We start from the raw sequence: 24,325 nt of genomic DNA on the forward strand, positions 1-24,325 counted from the left end.
GATCTTTGCCCTTTCAGGCGATCTTGAATAATTTCTGAGTACTCTATTTAAACGAATCTGATGTGCCTGGAACGAATACTGGAATCTTAAAGTCATATATTTGATAAAGTCACTTGTTTTCTGCGAATACTTACAACAAGCGAAAAATAAACCAAGGCGCGACAACAATAGAAATAACGATGTTTTATGCAAAACATCAAAAGATTCTTTCGCTCAACCGCGATAACCAATTTCAATATCATTTTCCTTATTTCTAATATTTCAGCCCACTAAGTACATAGTAATGATATTCAAACTTTTAATTCAGTAAAAAGAGATGTAACGAATATTTAAGCGCTTTAGAGGCTTATGTTCTATTATTATATTATAGAGCAAGGAGATTAAGCTTGTGAATTTCCTCAGAGTATTATTTTAATAATTTATAAGTTTTATAAATTGCGTATGCTACAAAAAGATAGCATTAGTTTAAGAATTATGAGCTGCCTACAGCAAAATAGCTAAACCATCAGTAAAATAAACGAAAAACTCCAGTAGTTCCAACCGACAGTCTTGCCGTGGTCCAACGTAAACATGCCGACTGTTCGCTAAAAATACACTGAAATTTCTACAATGTTTCAAACTATTTTCAGGTATTTTCATGTGTGCTTTTTGACGAGATGTAAAATGCAAAGGTCGTAAAAACCACTCACTTACACAGAATAACCTCTCCCTTTAACGTAAGTCGAACCCCAGTCAAACGATAGCTGGAGTACGTTTTTCACACACCCATCAACCCAGTAGTTTATCGAACCACTATATAAAATTAAACATGTTTTGATATAAATTTAAATATAAACTCATGTTTTCAATTGATCAAAGTGAATTTATAAATAATCTCCAAATAATGTCTTTTGAAACTCGGAATAATCTCATTAATACTAAAGTTAAACCATAATTGACAGAAAAGGCCACTTTAAACAGGCCACAAGCCGTCAAATGCGAACATCAATTTCAAATGCCCGCACTGAAATTAGGTCAAAATACGCTCATTATCATCATTTCTCATTGTTATCAATCTAAACCCTAAATATTAAACTTTACTTTTGTAACATATAGCTTTTTCGTAAATAATGTATCACATTCTTACATTTGAATAATATTTTATGGATTCTTCAATAGTACGTATGGATCGTATCGTCAGCCAAACGCGCCTTTCTCTATTTGTAGGTATTTTCAAAGAAAGCTCCACATTTGATCCTCCACTCTTGCATTATTACGCCTAACAGTTTTAACAAAAACTATCATATCGTATTCGTCAAGTTAATTATTTTTTCAAATGTAATGGTATCACGCAGGCCTACCCTTAACCATATTAAACCACAATGACTGTCCCAAAGAATTGGATCTATCATTAAGCACAGTAGTTAGCTATAATTTATTTAATGATATATTTTGAAGCCAGTCTGGAAGCGGCTTAATGCTCTAATTTCAAACAAAGCGAATAGGTACTAATCCTTTTGTTACGTAAATCGCTGCTTTCTATAGCTTTTTCACTTCAAATAATTATCTCGAGATTTACGATTACATTTCCATTGCACTCTCTTTAAGCTTTTAGTGAAAATACAATTAATTCAAGGAAAACTAATGTAAGCGACGTTGAAGGATTTTATCTTCTTTATTGAGCTTTTTTAATGTCATGCAAGCATAATATTAATATTTTATCAATTAAATGTTCGACCATTGTTTTATCCTAGAGCCGTCTTCAGCGTGCAACGGATCCCTGAGGTCATCGGCTTGATTCCCGGCTGTGCACTAATAGACTTTCTGTCTCTGGTATATCTACAGTATAGGCAAATATATGTGTTGGACAAAAGGAAGACTGATCAGCTACTTGTCTATGAAATGTCTATTATGCAATTCAACAAAAAATGTGGTAATAAGTTACTTAATGAGACATCGAAACAAAGTTATGTATATCATATCAACTAGGTAGGCCCCTAGAGATATCTAACGAGACATGACGAGACAGACCGCCCGACCTCACATATTAATATAAAATTCAAAGACATGGTCACAGCCAAGGGATCATAATCAAATAACTTTTTATTCGATTTAAATGATAGAGGATACTGCTGTCAGGTTATCTCTGAATAATTGAAACTACAAGTTGATATCATTTGTTCAGTTTTTTTTTGTCTCATAGACCAAAACTCATAATCAGTAAGAAGGTTTACGTGTAAGTGCAAGAAATACCCATCTCTAACCATTCGCGTTCAGATTAAATTAAGCCTTCATTTTTGTCCTTTGAATTAATTCCATTGTCGAGAACGTTCCTGTACCTACATAAGCGAGACACGTCGTATTACATTGAAAATGCAATAAATTTAATAAAATTCCTAATATCATTGAGCGTAGAGAATGTTCACAGTTCACACTCGCATTAGTTTATTAGAGGACCTTCAGGGTTGTCTGTTGGCATTATGCTTACTAAGGTATACGACCGTTGATGTTTCTGCAATTACCTTCTTCGGTCTCACGACATATGTATTTAACCTTACATTATACAAATATCCTTCCTATTTATTATGAGTCACTTAAATTGGTTCTCACAAATATTAAATGACCAAGCGGTAATTAAATCCTATAGCTAAGAGCGCCTTAGACGATTATTACAAAAATGTTATAACTAAAAATTCATGTATGACTTATATTTATTAATGAAAATTTACGAATATATTAATGTTGGGTGCTAGCTACGACCTGTGTCTTAAGACCAGTTTTTTCCTCATTCTAAATTGAATCACATTCGATATTGTATGGCCACTTAAGTTCGAGGACATTTTCTGTATCGCCCGTGACACAACTATTGGAAAATTGGTTTTGCTACGCATTACGTAGCATGACCGCAAAACCAATAACGCCATTTGTAGCTCAGCTAAATTCGGAACTACCATTAAAGAGCCCCAAAATAACTCTGCGATTAATTTCATTGAAGGCACTTTTGAAAAATGTATCAACGCGAAAAAAGCATTTGTTTTCAATTAATGTAATTTTTTCTACAAATTACATTATATTTTAGATTTCAGTTGAATTACATAAAATACTCAGTCACGGTACACTTAAGGCTGATTCTGACAAGCGATTTGTATTCGTCTCTCATGTTATTGCAACATCTTATTTAAATTCCTCTTTAATAATAATTATTACGACCGTCAAAACGATTTAACGTCCATTAAACATTTTATTTAACATGAGAATTAAAGAGCTATATCGCCTTTTTTGTTAGACTGAAACAATATTTGCTTTTATCCTTACACATTATTACTACTACTAGCCGCTTTACTTCCTTGAAACTTTTAAAATAAGTTACAAAAAACAAGTATGTTTAAAAAAAATCCCTCTTAATCGCCTGCAATAAAGATTGCATCTGAAATAACCTATGGCCTATTTTCCACAAACTCTACATTATAAATATTAACAAATAACCCCGTTTTTTATTAATTGAATTAATTAAACTCACACGGAAGTGTGTAAGGGAAAACTAGGGTATGGAAAACCACAATTTTCAGTGAAAATCAGTGGTTTTCATACGCGCCTAAACGTGAGCCAGTGCGAGGCCGACATCCTTGTAAGACGGCTGTGTGTCGTCTCTACAACTTTCGTCTGCTTTTTCGTCTATAAATTGGATATTTTCAATTTTATTCAGTCAAGGAACAAGTGTTTTAAAGACGTATAACGCTGTGTAGATTTTAAAAACTAATATTAACTATACAGTAGCTGTTTACTAAAAAAATTGGTGAATGTGATTGAAAATATTTAATGCATTTGGAGAATTGGTTTTCATCACGGTGCGTATAGTATTTGAAATACTTTATGTTTATCTGTGTGACTTTACAAACAATAAAGATTTGCTTTGTAATATTAATTTTACATGTTAATGAATTTTTATATTATTTGGCAAAATTTATCTATATAACTAAACTAAACATTTTCATGTTATCAAAAAAGCGATTATAAGTTTTTTATTCGATAAAATATTTATTGTTTACATTCTAATTTAACTACTTTCATATTTTTTTAATTTTCCTACATTGTTTTCTTTTCAAATAGAAAATTTAATTTTTCACCATAATATATCTGATCACAGATATCTTTATTTTTCTGAATGTGTAGTTACTTGTGTATATTTAAGGGGGAAAAATTATCGCATTAATTTACATGAAGCATTTCCTTACCCAAACAGAACTCTACGTCCGTAAAATACGAAACAACCTGTTGGTAAATGTTTAGTTAAACTACGTACACTACATTACATAAATGCTGAACAACCCTTGTACATTATTTTTATTGAACGAGACTTAACGTATTCCATTAACGTCTAGGACCTCTTACTGCGAGAGATATTTGAGGAATCTGAAAGGTACTTATAGTCTATATGTTATAGGCCTCTGGATTGATAAAGATGTATTTATGAGTATTTTAAAGTAGTCAAGACTATGCGAAAAAGGTAAAATATATACAGTAATAACTGGAAAAGGCTTTTTAGGGCCAGTTCGAACTCATTTCAGCATTGTCCGTATTCGCGCAATAGACTGTTGCACTGGCCTACGTTAATTTATTTATACCTAGTCATCATAAACTTGCTCACCTCACTCAACCCTGTATATCTGTAAATTTAACCATAAATGACACATTTTCGTACTTCCGTAAAAATAATTGGTATCTTATACGTGTAAAGAGTTTTTTAATGTATGATCATTTATACATACCAAAATAATTGAATGAACTGACTGTGGAATCCCTGAAGGGTCATCCCTAAGGTAGTAGGTTTGATTCGCCGCAGTGCACCAATGGGATCTAATTCTATCTGCGCATTTTATATGAGCTGGTTTAGGGTTCTGGTGAAGGAAAACCTTGCCTTAGACTCAAAAAGGCGACGGCGGGTGTCTGGCACGGGAGGCTGATCACCTACTTGCCTATTATAAATTAGATTGACAATAGAATGATTATGAAACAAACACAGAAATCTGATCTAAGACGTAGAAAGGTATTTTTACATACGATACCATTCAGTCAAATTAAATCACAATGTAGTTATAATGTATATATGTACCACATATCCATCGCAAACACTCTTATTCTAAAATAAATAACTAAGAAAATAAAAATAATATTATTATAAATTATTTTCTACTTGATTTAGGTAGAAATCGTGACCTCGCACAAAGAAGCTCACAAATAAAGAGTTAATACCAAGGATCCACTTAATATAAGTTTACATTTTTAGGGTTTTTTATAAAAAGCTTTTTGCAACAAACTTCGACTTTTCTCCCTTTGATGTTCTAAGATTTCATGTTTTTGAAATTGTTCTAAGGTCGTGTACCATAAATTTTTTCAACAGAGTTTCTTACAACTTTTATAGGATGGTTAGTGATTATATAAAACATAAGGAGCTACTAGATTTGTAAACCATGAAGGAGCGTATTATTGTTTAGGATTTAACTTTTACTGATAATTATAATATTTGCTTGTATGATTAATTAATTATCTCTTAGATTAAGATACAACCTTATTAGTAAGAATTATTGTAAATAAAAGGATGTGATTTTTTACCCAGCGTTCAAACTTTAGCGAAGCATCGATTCTGCAGTGAAGGAAAATATCATGAAAAGACCAGCCTAATTTTACATATAAGAAAAAACAATGCATGTCGGATAAAAGATTTATGTTATCAATTTAGATCTCTGAGGCAATTTTACAGCTAATAGAATTTAAACACAAAAATGTGTAATTTGGATCTCAAAGCTTTGACACGCCCAATATTTGATAAGCTTTCTCATGATTTACTGAGACTTTTGGATCTCCACCAAAAAGCGTTTTGCCCTCTTATTCAACTTGTCCATATACTGGGTTATTCAATTATGAGCCTTTGCTACATAGCATTCACAACGACAAAAGATGAAATAAGACATAATCTTTAGAAGAATACCAAAAAATTAACTAAGATATTGATAAATTTCCACAAACCGATTCAATATTTTACCCTTGTCATTCCGGAACTAATATAAAACTTCCGGCGAAGTTCCGCTAATCGTATTACATTTAGCAAGCCACTGAACCTACAAAAGCATTATGTCAAAGCTACACTGTAATACGTCAAAATGTCGATAAAAAAGTTATAATTACCAAGTTATAATACTATTAGTCACAAACATAAAAGAGCACATCACCGATGTGTTTCAGTAGTGGGCTATTGAATTTAAATAGTTCAAGTGAAGTAAAGGCAAACACGCATGTTAGGTAACTGCTAGATTTTACAAAGTGTTATCGCTGTGACTAAGCCGATTTTCACGCTTGCTCACTGCGAACACTACTTACTCTTACGTATTCAATTGAGTACTTCATAGTATGTCATTTTTGCAAACGTATTCCACAATTCTATTAAGGCAAGACCACTTTCCTTGAATTACGCGAACGCGCCCTCAGACATGGAATATCGAGATATTTCACAAAACGAGAGTGCCTAATGTCATATTTGTGTTACAACTAATCAACTCTAAAATACATCTAAATCAGGTATTTTTTGATATTAAAGGAGACCCCTAATCTTACAACTGCGTTGCTTACTTGTAATGAACAAACATTTGTATTTTTTTATTAAGTCAAATTCTTCGTCTTTATCATGTGACAATAGAATTTATGCAGCTGTTAATTTATTCGAAATTAAAATTAATTTTGGTAATAATATAATTCCATCGGGATGACTGGGAGACTGTGAAAACTTTTATATATTATTATCCCAACTTTGAAACATAATTGCATTAATCTCGTATTTTTACGTACTTACACATAGAACGTTCATGAATGCCGAATTCAAAATCTTCGGTGACGTATTCCATTGAATAATCAAGGACCATCAATCTACAGCCGACAAGTGTCCGATCTACAAAACGGTTTTGTCTGAAAGGAATACTTTTAGTTTTGTGTAAGACATTTAATACAAAAGCTCGATTCTATTTCATTCTAAAATAGTTACTGGTTAGTTAGTTATTGGATACTGACAATACAACATCACATAATGATTTTAAAAGATAATTTTAGTTAATTGAAATGTCAAACAACGGACCTTATACTGTAAGGATTATTTGCCATGAAAAGTTTGACAATTATTGGCAATACAGAAAATGTAAGATATTGATGGCCCCTGAGAGATTCGCTGAACAAAACCCATAAATAAGCTAAAACGTACACGTTCCTACTTTTATTTCAACTACGTTTTCTGGATAAATAAAAGATTTTTCAAACGTAAAACTATTTGTATTTCTCTTTTACTTCTTTTTTACAACATACATGTACGTTATTTTAATTCTAAAACGATTCTATTACAAAAAGACGAATTATAATTAAAATAACAATTATAGTAGACGAAATAGTACAATTTGAGAAATTTATATCATAAAAATATGAAATTATTATAATTATACACGCTTTATTCCCATAAGACTAAACTATTATGTTATCGACGGGTAGTGTGGGCGGCGAACCTCCTACAGTTTGTAGTAATGGGTCTACTGGTCGTCAACACACGGTAGAATCGACAAACGGCATCTGTAAGATGACTATTATATTTTATCGGTGAGCTTAGAAATTGTTGATACTCTTGGTGCTGTGAGTCACACGATGAAAAATCACGGAAGTAGGCGAAACTGAGCGCGAGCGAGTAAATAATCGTTATTTTTACCTGCGAGCCTATCCGGCTGTTTATTCAGCTGGAAAAGTTTTCTCACTTCAAATCTTCACATGTTCGCAATCATTACACCATACAGGGTGACCATTTTTTGCATATTCTTTCAAAAATTAGAATAAGTCATATCTTTACAAAACTATGTTTATATTCATGTTATACAATTAGCATCATTATCGAATGACCATGCTGACCAATTAATTCTCATATGATCCATGCATTCACTGAACTTTGTTTTTTGATACAAAAAAGATTTTTGTAATAAAAAAAACGTGATTTATAGGGGAAATACAATAGTGTAAATAAATAAACAATAATAAAGCAGTTTTGGCCATGTGGCTTCGGCGTGAGTCTCTCATCCCTGAGGTCGTAGGTTCGGTCTCCGACTGTGCTCCAATGTAGCTTCTTTCTATGTGTGCTCGAATGGAGAAGTGAAAATCGCGAGGAAATTGGATTGCCTTAGAACCAAAAAGGCGAAGGCGTGAGGCACAGGAGGCTGATCACCTAATTGCATATTGGATTGACAACTGACCCTGAAATAGATACAGAAATCTGACGCACAAGGCGCCACCGATATTTTGTAAATAAAAAATAATAGTTAACAGTGCCCTAATATCATAAGCATCGTAAAGACGATCTCCATTAGCCTGTCCCAAAGTACGTTGTTACGTTGATGAATCAACATTACGTTTAACGTGCGTTTGTCTTCACAAGATTACAAATGCATGGAACAGCCGGTCCATAGTAATTGACACAATGACGATCCGCCAGACGACATTGATGCGTCAATCAAGACATTGTGATCGTTCCTGACTGACCGCGTTTTTATTTATAAACTTTTGGAAATTTAAGTCATATTATTTAATACTTTAATGCTTACAGTACATATTAAACATTTAATATAATTTTGTCATTATTCATATAACTTTGAAATTTAAATGCATATTTAAATAGAACAGAGATTTCAATCTCGGAAGCAACTCAGTTTCATTAAATAATCATAAGATTTCAGTCTGACATCCCCGTGACACTGAATTTGACAATTTGTAAAAAAATGCGCTCTTAGAATATATAATATTAAAGGCTATATACAAAGATTATAAATTGCTGATATAGAAATTTAAAAAAGTTGGAAGAACTTTGAACTGAAATTTTCTAAATAATTCTTATTTAGCTTAACAGAAACCCCGTGTATGTTTCTAATCATAAACAAATTGCGGATGATAAGCAGCTGTCGTCGTAAAAGCCAATAAACAGTTTTATTGCGCCAGTCCAGCGATTCTGCTATTTTTACATCACAACTCTAAAAAACGAAAACCTTGTATTTGCAATATTCGTGTACATTTCCACCATTTTATTCGCATTCAAGAAACATTGTGGTGCAGCTTTTAGAGCTTTTGCAATGGCTGACAAACCTTGCAAGCTTATTAAACTTTGCTTGTGTTTCGTGCTACAGCAGATCTTTTTCTGTAACTTCGTCGATACTAGTTTCAGCAACTTTACGCTACGTACTCTTTGGTCTTGGTCCATTACGATAAGATAATACCTGTTCGATGTAATTTGTTATAGTATAGATTTATTGTATTAAGTATTTCATTACTACTTCCTGCGATCGTTCAATATAAATTGAAGAAGCACTTACATAATGCATTGACGGAGAGTGGCTCCGGAATACAGAAGTTCAATTGCTATCATATCTTCCGATACGACTAACTTACATTAACAATACGATTTACAAAGGAGCAACAGCAACGTACTTATTTGTACGAGTACCTTACTTCCTATTTATTTTTATTTTAATAATAATACTTTATTTTAAATAATTAAAAAGTGATAGTATTATCTAGTTAGCAAATAACAATAAACCAAAAACGGAAACTTGTACATTACTTTCTTTACTTTAAACAGAATACAGACGCAGTCAATGTGAAAACGCACAAAGATATTTTCAAGTAAGCCCCCGACCTTTGACACTTATGCAAAATGAACATTATATTTAGTTCTCTGAATCGACTGATTAGATCTATATTTTACCTCTAGACTCTCATGCATTATTGAACCAGGTGAATTGAAATATGTATGTGGGAGATACGGCCTGTATAATACAGTTAAATAAATGTTATATAACTGTATTATACTATAAATTTCCTTTTTTTTTCAAACTTGAAAAAGAGTATAGCATTTGTAAAGTATATGAGTATTTGGGCGAATTTCAGTATTTGCTGTTATAGTGGAAGTAAACCTCGTAAACCTGCCTGTCTCCCATCCAAAAATCGACCTATAAAGACTATATATCAGCGAAACAAATACAGAAATCCAGGATCAGAACCAGATTCTTCATCCCTTAGATACGCCTAGAGTAATCATCTTCGATATCACGCTATGTTTTGACTTAACTAACCACAAGCCGGATATCCTACGCTGTGAAGTACGGGTCCGATATACATCACTTGACAAAGAGCAAACCCTCTGCAATAGATGGAATCTCGATATATAGCGTCATCTTTATAGCGCCATCTTCTGCTGTATGACATGGGAATCAGGAGAATGGCCGATAGAATAGAGGCACTATATTTTCATACCTCTACATCACAATGGTTCAAAAAACAGTTGAAACTCGTTCATAGTACATTTAAGTAAGGTTAGGTATTATCCCTATCCTTAACACCAGACTGCAAACGTACCTCAATCAAGAAATCGCATCTGAACTTAAAGGTGAAAGGTCTGTGATTAGCCCCATAATAATTTGATGAGTCTGAAGTCATATTTAAAAAGCAGTCACTGAAATCGACATGAATATGGTGCGTGCTGCGATAGACGACTGGCCGCGGTGCTTAATGGCCTCTATAAAAAATAAGGGAGGTCATTTCGATAATTGCTATTTCTATTCCTTAATTAATGTACTATAAATTGATATATCACTCATTAAAAACTGATCATTACTTTTGTTTCTATCGTTAATTCGAATTTGGGACCGCCTACTGAAACAATTAGATACCACATGGATCACGGTTTGTTCCCACTTTACATCAAAAAAGTCGTGAATGTTGACGATCGCCCCAGTGAAAATGCAGCAAAGAGATTCAGTCGCGTTACCTATTTATACTGAAGCAATTCATATCCAAGCACTAGGATTGTTTAAATATTCATTTGTATTGTAAATGGCTTTAGCAAGCAGCTTTACTTTAACATACAATTTAAATTTAGATATTGACAAAATTTGTATATTAATAGGGATTTTCTTGAAATAATAAAATGTTTTCCTCGGAATACGATTCCAAAGGTTGCACTTTACCTATTATGTAAAAAATTTAGGCCTCTGTTCGCGCAGAGGCATACGTACCTTGTCCAGTAGCGATTTAAATGAAACTTGTTCTTCTGCCAACAGTAGTACCCTAAGGGTTGACAGGAATTAAGAGACCAATTAGACAAAAATAAATTTTATTTATGTCAAGTGTGCCATTAATTAAAATCTCAATATAACGGTTAAAGCAATAAAATCTTATGTAAAATTAAATCAATCAGTGTTATTAAAAAAATAATTTGAGTTAGTTGCAACTTATAGTGATAAGAAAGTACATATATACATGTATGCAAATGTAATTTTGTCGTCGACGATATTATCATGAATAGTAGAGCGGGTGCCGAGAACTATCGACTGCATTACTTCATATAACACCGAGACAATGTAAATGAAGCTTTGTACAAGCTTAAAACTATAATATTGGTAAATGGCGCCATTTTAAGAAATCGTATACTTGTGTTGTGAAACTTGATTAGGTATATTTATTGATTGAAAAAGCTTGTCAACGTGGGTATAGTCCACAGTGGTTACATACATTACAATTTGCTATTATCTGAGAAGCATATAAAAGCAAATTATAGAAACAGATAAAAAACAATGAAAACAGATAAAAAACATGAGGTTTACAGTGCGAGGAAAGCCACTGTCGACGTCCATGCGAAAACGCGTTGCTTAGAAAGCGATGCAAGAATAATAAGAATGTTAAAAAATACCGAACAATCTTTAGAACACTTATTTAAAACGAGACAACTTAACTTATAGAGGCTCTTTTGTTCACGGTAATACCATGACTGACTGGTTCACAAAGTGACGGTGCGCAACAAAAATTCTTCACGGATTCGTAATTCGTATCCGTATTCGTAATCGCTCGTAGCGATGGAATTTCAAATTGTGCTGACCTCTGGTTATGGTATTCAGCTTCAGGTATTTATCCGAACGGAAACTCACATCTTTCAAACATTCTCCAAGATATATGCTAACTCTCCACATGAATAGTTCACGTACAAATTCGTGTAATACGGGCATTATTCCCTTTGGGGATTCCAGATGAGATATGCCTTGCATATAATATATAGACGTGGTCGCTTCTCAGAGTGTGACCACTTAATAATAAAATAACGAAGCTTGATCAGCTCATCTAACAGAAGCTACCGCTTGGAGATAGTAGTATTAGTATAGTTTTATTAGTGGATTCAAAGAATTATGACTTTTGGTAATATTTTAATTAGCTGTCTTGTCCTGGTTGAGAAAACAATATTTAACATTAACAACACAAACTACACCCGGAAACTATAAAATTTATCTAAAATGTACTTAAATGTAAAAAGAATATCAAATTCCTCCGTGTCCATGAATAAACTAATGTTTGCACGAAGTTTTGCGCAGCGCAATATGTAAAATAGGAGGAATCTTTATTATATTTAACGTATTGTTAGCCATACTCATTGTGTTTCGAGTTTCTATACATCTTAATGATCATGACCGCGCGTACTGCCAAGGATGCTTTACGCTGTCAGTAACTAGGTTTGTCTCAAAGTACTGTTAACGAGAAAAACATTGGCAAATTTGATGTATCGTTTCCAATAATCGTCTCGTTTAGGATGTTTGAAATCCATAAATAAGTTCAAATATTGTCTAGTATTATTCCTAAGGTGACAGATGCTCTCCTACGATTACTATAGGAAGCTGTCCGAACATCTCCCTTCATGCGTTTTTTGAGAGAGTTTTGTTGATGTATTTTAGTTATAAGCTTAATTCTATTTTTTTCTCTGTGCTGTGTTTAACGCTTACGGAAATAGTACAATGTCGTCTGCACATTATTGAGATATATATAAAACAATGTGATATTTTAGAAAGCTTTTCATTTCAACAACGCTCATTATTCGTGATTATTCACGGAATCATAATATATGGATATGTAGCTAGAGTAATAATTACTGTACACAGAATACAGTACTGTGAGATTAACGTGAGTGTTTGTGCATTACGAAGTCAAATCTAATCAAACTTTAACGTCTGAATTCTACTAAATAGAAGTGTATACTGGTAGCAAGTAAAAATTTAAAAGTAAATAATTAGAAAATGAATAAATAAATTTAAAAAGTTTGGTCCCTGTGGCAGTGTACCGTTTACTAAGCACCAACTCTGGGGTCACCGGTACTATCTACCAGAAGCCAACTAAAGAAATACTTTGATATATGAGCCGTTTATTAGTTTTCGCCTGCTCTGCAGCTGCCCCAGCTTTTTTGGCTGACGTGTCCACAGAAGTAGCATCCCATATCAAAACCCGTCCCATCCTACACGGGATCAACTAAATACCATCCGGCCGCTTGTCATCGTTTCTAGCAAAGCTTGTTGGCTCCAAAACGGCTTGTACATTGAACCAAGACAGCGGTTTTTAAATGTGTTTGTATTACTAAATAATAATATTATAGTCCTCGGTACTGGTAGCCCTGAGAATGACTCCGGTATGCCGAAAATTAATTCGATTTGACATACATTAGGCGCTGAATCTCGACTCTCGATACTCTAAATCTTACTCTAATAATAGATAAAACGCAATAAAAACGATGTCAAGAGTTACTTTAAGAGTTGCGTAATAAGTTTAGGTGTAAAAGTCTCAACAAATACGCATTTAAAAAAAAACTAAAGTTTTGATCACATAGTATTGTCTTTTATTAACATAACTTTTACACATTTAATAAAACACTTTTTTTACGGATTATAGTTATGTATTATTGTATTTAAACTTATAATTATTTGGACATAATTTTAAATTTAAACCGACGTTTCGCGTGCTTTACAGATTGCGTGGTCACGGTGACTGAAGACAAAGGTGTTAAATGTCAAAAAGTATTACAGCTGCAGAAAATGTTGTGTTATCTGTATTTATTTCCCCGGAGTTGGTATCGACTTTTGATCACATCTTTTTAATTATGAATACCCAAATTTTACATTTAATAAGTTCAGAACGATTGTAAATCTTAATTTACCTTGAACTTAAGCTATGCGGATGTTGTTTGATTCATACGCAATAATCTTGTATCAAAGGTGCTATAAAATTCTAATTATAATTTATAATGCAAACCAAAGAAGTAACACAATCACGAGATGTTATATAGTTAGCACATTCACATAAACGCTTAATCTTAATAATGTTAAAAATATAAACAAATATAAATAGATAAAACTTGATAGAACAAATATGCCTTTTACGGTACAACATTAATACAATAATTATTGGTAAACAACGTTTTTATGTTAAATAATATCTCGTTGATTCCCAAACTTAGTTTCATCACCGCGATTTCGGTTTTTATTGTCAATTTGAGAGCTGTATCCTCCCAAATCCTATTTTAATTGTGGCATTTGTCTAAGTGCTGCTTAAAATACAATTTTGGTGCGCATTCTGATATATTCTACAATTATGATATAGTTTATGAATTGACTACAAAGTATTATATTTAGTTCAATGTTTCTTATAATAAAAAAAATAGTTTCGTAGATTATTGGAGTTTTTATAAGCAGATGTCCAGTCTTGACGGCGCTCGGTTTCTAATAACTCCAGTTGCACTCCGGTAAGCAGTAGGCTTCCGATCGGAAACGTGCCTGGAGCTTTGTGAATTGTGGTTAGCCTGCCTGATTTATTTCCGCAACATACTTCCAATTGCAACTTCATTTCAGATTGTCTAACGGAGTAAGATAATCAACTATGAATAATAAAGCAAGTTTTAACAATGGTTAGTAAATTCAACCTATACAAGGTTGTACCAACCTGTACACCGGGTAGGGAGTGAATTGAAATCGTAATAAGAAATAATTATTTTTGAGCGGATTCACTGCTAAACGAATACAGTACTACTAAAATAATCACTAATAGAACTAATAATTAACTAGTATTAATGTAAAAAAAAAATATTCAAGTAGAAATATCAACACAAAAAGGAGCTGGGCCTCTCAATAGTAAACTATAATCAGATTTTTTAACATCGACGTGTGGAATGTCGCAGGCATTCGCAATTAAGTGTTTTATAACATTTTTATTGCCTCGCGCCATCAGATGTAATGGCGATGTTACGACCACTTTCATATAGCATTATGTACAGTGCTCTATATACCACAGTCTTTATGTCTTGATTCAGTGTCTTCTAGTCATGGCCTAGTCTTAGGTCATAAATCTTAATAAGCTCATCATTTGTTTATCTAATTTTGCTAATAAACATCTCGTCAGTGCCGTTTCTAATAGATTGTCACAAGCAAGTTTTTCTATATACATTAGTGTGTATATAGAAAAAATAAAAAGGTATTTAAAAGTCTATCTGGGGAGGGCGGCAGAAGCGGAATCTATTTCCGGGCTAATAAGAAAGCTTTGCATCAGTCATCGAGGCCTAATTGTGCGAATATTTCAGGGGTCTATTATATCTCTTTTAAAATCAAATATAATTTTAAATCAGCACCGATTTTAATCTTTTTCCAATATCTTGTGTATTAAAAGATGCCGGGCACACAAACAATGTTAACAATGTTAAATTATAATGGAAGTCACAGTTAATTCTTTATATTCCGCCCAAAAGCTTAGAAGAGCACTTGTAACACAAAGCAACGTTCATCGTGGACAAATAATTCATAATGAATCCTCAAACCGCCACATTTCGGGTCGTTATCTCTAAAATAAGCAGAAAAAGGATGAAAGAGCGTCGGCATCTTTAGAATAAGCAGAAGAAAATCGCGGTTTGTAAATCCTCATTGAGTGGTTGAGTTTATTACGCATCTGTAAATCAGGGTCTGGCGGGAGCTGGTCGCCGGGTAATTCGACATTATTTGATTCCACAATTTAATTGATTGCCTTCTGTCCTTTGAGAATTCGCTATATTGGATTTAAACGTTCGGGATTGTTATTGGATCGGAATTGTCAATCTAGCTTCGGGACCGACTGTTGACCCCATGCCCTGCTGATGGGGAATGATTCTGTTATTGCTGCCGTGATTATGACAATTAAAGGCTAATTAGTAGCTCCACAGCTATACAAATTAGGTGAAAGGCGTCCTTTATTTATCTGCCAATAATGTAGCAAATTATTAAAACCATTTCATTACTAGTTGGTTGTATGAGGTAAACTGAAAAAGTTGCCTTTTTTTAATGTTTATGATAAAATATTCGATCAGAAATAGAAACCTACTTTAAAGTCAAAATTTTATTATTATACAAATATTTATAATTTATCTCTTTTTATAATTTCGTATATAAATTAGTTCTATTATTTTGTTCGTGTCCTTTCTCCTTAATCTTTGTAGTTTTATTTTATTTTATACAGAACAGGAGAAAACGGGAAGGATGATGAGGTAGGCAGGAGCCTCACCTGATGATAAGTGATATCGCTGGCTATGGACTCTCTATAAGCCACGCCTCATGAGGACTCGCGAGTGCATTGCCAGCCTTGTTGGAAGTCACTCAAATGTCTACATTAAATTAAATTATATTTAAATTTTATTAATATATAAATTCACCGTGTTATAAAATGTTCAACTTTCGTAGCTCTTAAGAGGAAACAAATCCTTTTCATGACAGAGATTATTGTGGATTTAGGAACTTTTTTGATTCCGTTATAAATGGAGTTGGCAAAATTTGTTATTTGGTCAAGGATGGGCTGTCACTCCCCGGTAAAATAATATCGTTGGGGCGACTACGTTTTACCTCGGTGTATCTTTATTTTAATGAGTCACACAAGTAAATAATAATAGTAAAAACCGCCAATGAGGAAAAGGGCAGACATATTTTTCTGTCCGTTTCCTTTTTCATTTTTTTTTACAGTAGGTAACTTATTTTACAGACTGTCTATTTTTGGGACTAAGATTGACTGGGTTTCACGTGATATTTTTCTGTACCGTTTGAGTAAATATCAAATGGGCTCAAAGTAAAGGTGACACGCTGAACTACCAATCTAACAATGCTCATACAAAATGCAGTCTATTACAGCAGTGTAGGTACTGCTGTAATTGCACAAAAAATAATAATATACAGAAACACGACCTATAGTTTTGACTTGCTACCTTGCATATATATAACACATTCAAATATCACGTCAAAGTTATCACGTAAATGTTTTCTTTCAGAAAAATGGAAGGCAGGTTAATAGCTCATAGAAATCAATAGGTGGAAGATCATGGAAGATCCGGAGAGGATTGCCCGGGAGCAAATAGAGTGTGACATCGCCAACAACAACACGGAACCGCCTTCTGGTAGAGCATTTATAATTGTCACTTAAACAATTTATATCGCAGACAGTATTATATGGATTCATTTAAGCAGCGGAATGGGCATCTCATGTACAGGCGCGCTATTAGGCCACATATCACTTGACATCATATAATGCTGTGGCCAATCTTCTGCTCAGTTCTATTTAAAATAGTCGTTTCATTCATCATTGATATACAATTCCAAACTACTTATATTCAGTATTTCTGCATTTTGTCTTATATTGGTATTGTCTGTTACAAAGAATTATACAATAATGCCGTTATACTCCACACAGATTTTCGATAGGAATTAATGTTAAAAGCTAGCGGGAGGCACAAAGCTATTGAAATGATAGAACATGAAACGTTTTAAAATGAAGTAAGCGTGGCAGCCTCCCATCAGCCGAAATGTTATTTTGTACAGCTTTTATTGACGTACTGCAACCGTTATAACTGAGTTATAAATATAATTAGTGGTTCCGGAAAGGTATTTTATGATACAGGGCTATTAATATTATATTTCAGTGGGGAAATATAATGACTAGTAGGCCGTAATAATTTTAAATTTTTAGTAAATTAGGAACCTCCAGACTATTGATCATACAATTCATAAAATATTCTTGAATTTCTGTAACTGAACATAAGCTCTCCGAGGGAATCTTAAGGCGACCATAGTCCAGAAATAGTTGTGAAACAATGAAACAAACTAATTGATGGAGTACGCGTTCATCCATTAATTAATTACTCGTGTTTAGTTTTTACACCCATTATTCAGATCTGCCCTGCACTGCCATGATTAATTCATTCGTTTTTTCTCAGGGTTATACTGCAGAGGCACATACGATACTTGGCTATGCTGGCCACATACGCCAGCGAACGGTACTGCGTTTGCACACTGTCCCGAATTTGTACCCGGATTTAGCCCAGAATGTATGTATTTTATTAATCTTACTTCTCAAAGGACTCAAGTGTTCTGTTTCAAAACGTAATGTATCGGGAAGGCCTCAAAGGCAAAGTGTTGGTACGCAAAAAAGAGCCTTAAAAGGCCATTCAACTGACAAAATTCTATCACCCCCAATCATCGTTGTGTTTCTTAATATTTAGAATTCAAATGTATGTCACTCTGTTTAATATGTAATCATATTGCAAAACAGTTGTTACATACGCAAAGACATTCTCCATCGGATTCAAAAAGGCAAATCCTGAAGGTAAAAGTTGTCTTTAGGGACACGTAATATAGTACTGTTATTTGAAAGTCCTCGATTTTATATCGCACAAGAGAAATGAATAGAGGATTACGATGTAGATGAACTTGCGTAACGAAATTTTAACACAGGTGACAAAAGCAAGATTTATTTAAACTTTAAAATATTATGGCAGTGTTGGCCTAGTGGCTAGTGCACTTGCCTATTAGATTTAAAAATGATCATGAAACAGATTCAGACATCTGAGGCCCAGACCTAAAGAGGTTGTAGCGCCACTTCTTTATTTAATTTTTTAAAATAGTAAAAATATTTCCCAATTGGTTAATTCGTAAATATATTTAAACTATGTATCTTAAAAATAACCATACAATTCACGCTTATTTAATGACACCTCAATGGTTGTATTGAAAATTTAATGGGATTAGTTTGTAAGCATGACCGATTATGAAATAAAGTCACGAATATTTTGTCGGAACCAGAAGCTAACTGTAAAGAGGTTCATGATTGGGGAGACTTGAATGGTTCCGAGAAAGTTTGTGAAAGGCTTTCTTATGCAAAACCAATTATTGAAATGAAAAAACAATTAGTGAAAGCCAGTTATACCCACTATGTTCTATTGAGTTTAATATATTCTTATGTTTATAATCAAAGTATATTTCCCTCTTACCCTACGAATCTGTTAGTATTGGCATAAGCTTCATAAGATTTGGTGTGACTGAAATAAACAAATAAGGCAAATTTTCTATTTTTTCAGTATGGGCACACAAAGAATGTACATCTGATGGAACGTGGTGGGAACACCCAGATTCTGGAAAGCCTTGGTCAAATTACACTACTTGCGTTAAGGCAGAGGAGGTAATACACGACTTAAACAAAATTACACGTAGAACCAAACTTATAGAATAAATAAAAACGCGAATTATTTATTATATTTTATTTTATTAATGAACTAGGAGTAATTTCTAAAATATTTAAATACTTTCGTATTTGTAGGAAGCATAGCAATTTAATTTCTGAATAAACGATAATTACTCCCTTCAAAGAGCAATAGAAATGTATGTGCAAAAGAAAAATATATATATTTTGTTGAATGATCTTATTTTCGAATAGTATTCGAGGTTTTGGGGTATATTACAATCTACTCTGTCTGGACGGGAAGTGTCGTGACAATCATGTATATCACACATAGTTGTCTGCGTCGGTAGCCAGACGTAAACAATGAGGGTCGCCATGCACTGATGGCTCCATGTTCACATCTTCCGGGTGCGCGATTATTCTACAGATTTCTGATCAGATAAAATTTGCACACTTGTTACAAATAATACTTATTTATTTTCTAGTTTGCGAATTCGCATTACTTAATATATACTTAAAAACAAACTGTATTTGAAAAACTTTGCTACAGCAATCGATTCGATAAAAAAATAAATCATCTGTATGTCATAGCAATCATCAAATCAGATGATTACATATTCTCATATATCCACACATTTAATGGAACAAAAAGGAAAATGACAATATAAATTACGAAGTTGTCTTGATTGTAATGGCGCTAACTTTTCTAATAAATAGGGCAATTTATATTAAATGAAAACTGACATAAACATCGTAGGCGTAAAGTAATTAAATAATTGTCGAATAAACAGATATAAGAAAATAACGGTTCTTCTTATTTCAGGACGTCAGCGAAGTTATTATATTGTTCCAGACAGGCTACAGCATATCTCTCATTGCTCTACTTATCTCTCTAGCTATTCTGTTATATTTCAAGTAAGCTTCGCTATAATATTTTACTATAAATGTTCCTAGTAGAAACAGTCGTGAAAAAGGAAACTACATTTTCAGAAGTCTTCGCTGCGCAAGAATAACGGTGCACATAAACTTATTTGCGTCGTTCGCATTGAACAATGCGTTGTGGTTAGCGTGGTATGGCCTTGTAGTCAACGATGCAGATACTCCAAAGGAAAACCCACCCTGGTGCCAACTCCTCAACGCTGTACTCCAATACGCTCTTCTCACCAATTACACCTGGATGTTATGCGAAGGGTAATATGACATAGAACACTAAATTGAAATAACAGTGTAAAATGAAAGTTATGAAAAATTTAATTATAATAAAAATGGTTTTGACTTTCAGATTGTATCTCCACACAGTTCTAGTCAGCGCGTTTGTCTCGGAGCGACGCTTAGTCAGAGTTCTTTTGGCAACCGGATGGCTCCTACCCATACCTTCAGCAATCATTCACGCGGCAAGACGTGGAGCTGCCAACGATCCCTTTTGTTGGGCAGATGAAGGTGCACCGAGACCGGAGTTAGCAGTTCTAGTTCTTGTGACTGTGATTTTGAATCTTGCCTTTTTGTGTAACATAGTGAGAGTGTTATGTACCAAGTTAAGGGCGGGCGGCGGGGCGGGAGTCGCGAGGCCTTCTGCTACTGCCCTTCATGCACTAAGGGCTACCTGCTTACTGGCACCGCTTTTGGGTAAGGAAATAACTCTCTAGGCTACAAAGCCGCTTACTTTTAAATTACGCCACAGAGTCTTTGTTTTGTCGTCGGTGTATTAATATAATGTCAATTAGTTGATAAGATGGCGAACTAATTAATCAATTAATATTATTCCCTAAAGTTAACCAACAAATAGAACGTATTTATCGTAATCCTATCACTTAGCTCTAACTGCGTATTAACAAACTAATTAATGACTAATTAATCAAATAATGTTTCATGTAATAAAATTACATTGTTCTCTTTGATACATAAATTAGGAACTAAGAATATAGAGCATCCTATCCTTATTAATTATAACAATTATGATACTTGTAGGTGTTCAATATCTGCTTACACCATTCCGACCCAGCCGTGAAGCCAGCTGGTGGCGGGCCTACGAGTACGTGGCAGCCATTATCACGTCGTTGCAAGGTCTTTGCGTGGCTGTGCTGTACTGCTTCTGCAATGGCGAAGTGCTGGCCCAGCTCCGGAGACGATGGAGAATTCTCACTTTCAGGCCAAGGGCTAACTCAACTACTAATACTACCGTCTCTGTAAGTAAAACTTTTAGATTTTATCAGTAGAACTTAGCGTAGACATATATAATCAAGTCATGAAGTTTTTCCAATGCATATTAGACCTTTAGGCCCGTTAGACAGGTTTACAGCAGTTCTTAAAAATGTTTACTTAAGAACTATTTTCGTAAATTTTAATTGTGCATAACTGTACATTTTCCTTTAAAACCGGCGGAACCCATACGGAAAATGTGAGAATCTCTCACACTGTGTTAAAAACCAAACTAATACATTAAATGTTGTACATTCAGTTTGTACGGTCCGGCGGGGCGGGCGGAGGGGATGACCGCGTGTGACTAGCGGCCGGCGGCGCGGAGCCCGAAGCCCCACCGGACGAGAGACAACGCCGGATAAGGTTCGAGGAGGACGACGACGCGCCGCCGGACACGAAACTCATATGACACTCTGAATGTGTCCTTTCTGCCTGTAAGGTTCCTCTATTTTGTTGTCATTACTCACCGGTACTCTGTAAAGAATGAGTTTACCGGCGCAACACAACCGGCCTCCGTCACAGAGACGAGTCAAGAGTGTCTTTGTACCTTAACTGAAATGTATGATTTATTTACGACGTATGCAATTCCAAATTAAGGAGAACATACCCGACGATTTTGTATGTAAGTTCGTTGTCGATATAGCAGATTAACTAATGTGGGCCCTGGAGAATTAAGTCTGAAGCATAATACAATTAATTGTATAAAGTCATATTTAACTAAATAATTACCCAATTTGTTTCAGAGTCAGTGTAATAATTGGGAATCCTGAAGACATTATTCAAACATTTAATGTTAACTATTAACTGTGTTGGTACCGTAAAGTGGATATGTATTTGTATGTTTGTCGTAATTAATATGTAAATAAAAGTATGCAGTGTTTTTACTGTTTATATGTAGTATATATAAATGATTTTATGTAAAGAACGTGGTTAAAGAAATTACTTTTCTTTTAAATATTATAAACACTTTGTACATATCGTACAATGCATTTTTTTAACATTTTTATTGTTGGACCAAATGTATATATGTATAGTCCTTAATATTACCGTTCCTTCCTTATTTATTGTAAAGTAAAAAGAACAATGTTACAAAAAATAAATTAAGTACCTAAATGTAAACTATACTTGTATGTGTATACATTGATATAAGAAATAAACTGTATATAGCAAGATAATTATGACAGGGGAGAGGAACGCTTAGAATAAATGTATAAGATAGAATCTGTGTCTACTGCCTAGTATCTACGATGTACCATAGATATTATTGTGCCATGTCGAACTCTGTATTTTAAAATCGTTATTTGCATTTAATAAATTCAATGTGGTGGAAAACTTTTATTATACCTAACTGCCCCAATAAACTAAAAAGTTTACTCGTTGCACATGGTTATTTGGGTCCTGATATATATATATATATTAATCCCTTTTGAAAGAATCCCTTTCACTTTTATTTTTGCCATTTTTTAGACTCTTCCGCCTATTATGTGGAATCAGCTACTCACAGAATTATTACCTAACAAATTTGACTTAACAATGCCTAAGCTGCAACACACTCGCGAGCCCTCTATCGGTAGTGATTAGGGCATCGAGCCCGGGTTTACCCGGGCCGTAAAAACCCGGGTTTTCCCGGTTCTGAGGATTACAAAAAAAAACGGGTTTCAATTTTTAAAACTCGGGTTTTCGGGTTTTTCGGGTTTTTTTTTTATACTTTTGTTTTTGTTGTTTATTAAGTTTAAAGCACTTTGAATGCAATAATAAGTAAATTGAATAAAAATTCGCTTTGATAAATTATTATTTATGACACAAAAAGTAGCTTCCTTGCTACGTTCCTACCCATAAACAAGACATGCAAGTTAAATGCGCGTCCATCTCAGGACATGAGAGGGGTGAACTGTGGAGCAGTTGAGAGGGGAGGGTGTATCGTTGCGCGGGTGATGAATACCGGCGCCATTTGAGACTGATGCCAACCCAAGTATGCAGCTTATGGAGTCTCATATGACTGCAGTTGATGGAATTTCTCTTAGAACGTTCTCAAAATCACAAGATTTAAAGTACCTTTCTGAAAAGACCGGCAACAAATTACCAACTACTGCTGATACCGTTCGCCACATAATTCTCAAAGACTTTGATAAAAGGAAGCTAGAAATAATAAACGAGATAAAAATTATACTGTCAGATGAAAAGAAGTTTTCGATATCATTCGATGAATGGACATCTATGAAAAATAGAAGATATATAGGGATCACTTTACATTCACCAAATTTTGCAAGGGATAGCAGTTTTCGAAATCTAGGTCTCATACGCATTCACGGGTCCATGAATGCTTACAATTGATTGAGGCCAAAAGATCGAAATGCTCGAAAAAACCGGTCTACCCGGGTTTTGATTACTCTTAAACCCGATAACCCGGGTTTTCAGAATTGAACCGAGTTTCGATGCCCTAGTAGTGATAGTGCGCAGGGGTGTAACTGAAAATAAAGTGAGACTCCTGCCAGTTTTACCCAATTTAGTATATAAGGGTTTTTTTTCATATACGGCCCGCAAGGTTTGTGCATGTGGCCCAGGGTAAAAACAGGGAACCGGGTAAAAAAATATGTTTATCGGATGGAACGGAATTAAGGAATGGAAAATAATCTATAATTAAAAGATCAATTCTTACAGTATCTCTGTGTGTGTAAGAAGGAGTGTAAGAAGAGATAGTTACATATATACACATTCATATGATCTTAATTTATCATTACTTAAGATAAAAGCTGCTAAAAGTTATAAATTGTGGGTCCAGTGTTGCAAGTAAACCGGATAT

At 34.0% G+C, this 24,325-nt stretch overlaps 1 protein-coding gene and 1 long non-coding RNA gene across 2 annotated transcripts; both read left to right on the forward strand.

Annotated features, from left to right (window-relative positions):
- Positions 1 to 3,600: 3,600 nt before the first annotated feature.
- LOC110997186 (calcitonin gene-related peptide type 1 receptor) lies at positions 3,601 to 22,854 on the forward strand. The gene is made up of 10 exons (XM_022265227.2): positions 3,601 to 3,827; positions 17,141 to 17,266; positions 18,083 to 18,193; positions 19,223 to 19,323; positions 20,147 to 20,238; positions 20,314 to 20,514; positions 20,606 to 20,949; positions 21,292 to 21,509; positions 21,782 to 21,956; positions 22,266 to 22,854. Exons 2-9 carry the CDS (start codon positions 17,191 to 17,193, stop codon positions 21,824 to 21,826), a joined length of 1,188 nt encoding a protein of 395 aa, XP_022120919.2. The 5' UTR covers positions 3,601 to 3,827; positions 17,141 to 17,190; the 3' UTR covers positions 21,827 to 21,956; positions 22,266 to 22,854.
- On the forward strand, positions 9,049 to 23,964 carry LOC123689149. Its single transcript, XR_006750188.1, has 3 exons — positions 9,049 to 9,059; positions 9,561 to 9,569; positions 23,097 to 23,964. It is a non-coding gene; the product is annotated as an uncharacterized LOC123689149 (long non-coding RNA).
- Positions 23,965 to 24,325: the final 361 nt, after the last annotated feature.

Source organism: Pieris rapae, chromosome 4 (assembly GCF_905147795.1).
Source record: "Pieris rapae chromosome 4, ilPieRapa1.1, whole genome shotgun sequence".
Lineage (NCBI taxonomy): Eukaryota > Metazoa > Arthropoda > Insecta > Lepidoptera > Pieridae > Pieris > Pieris rapae.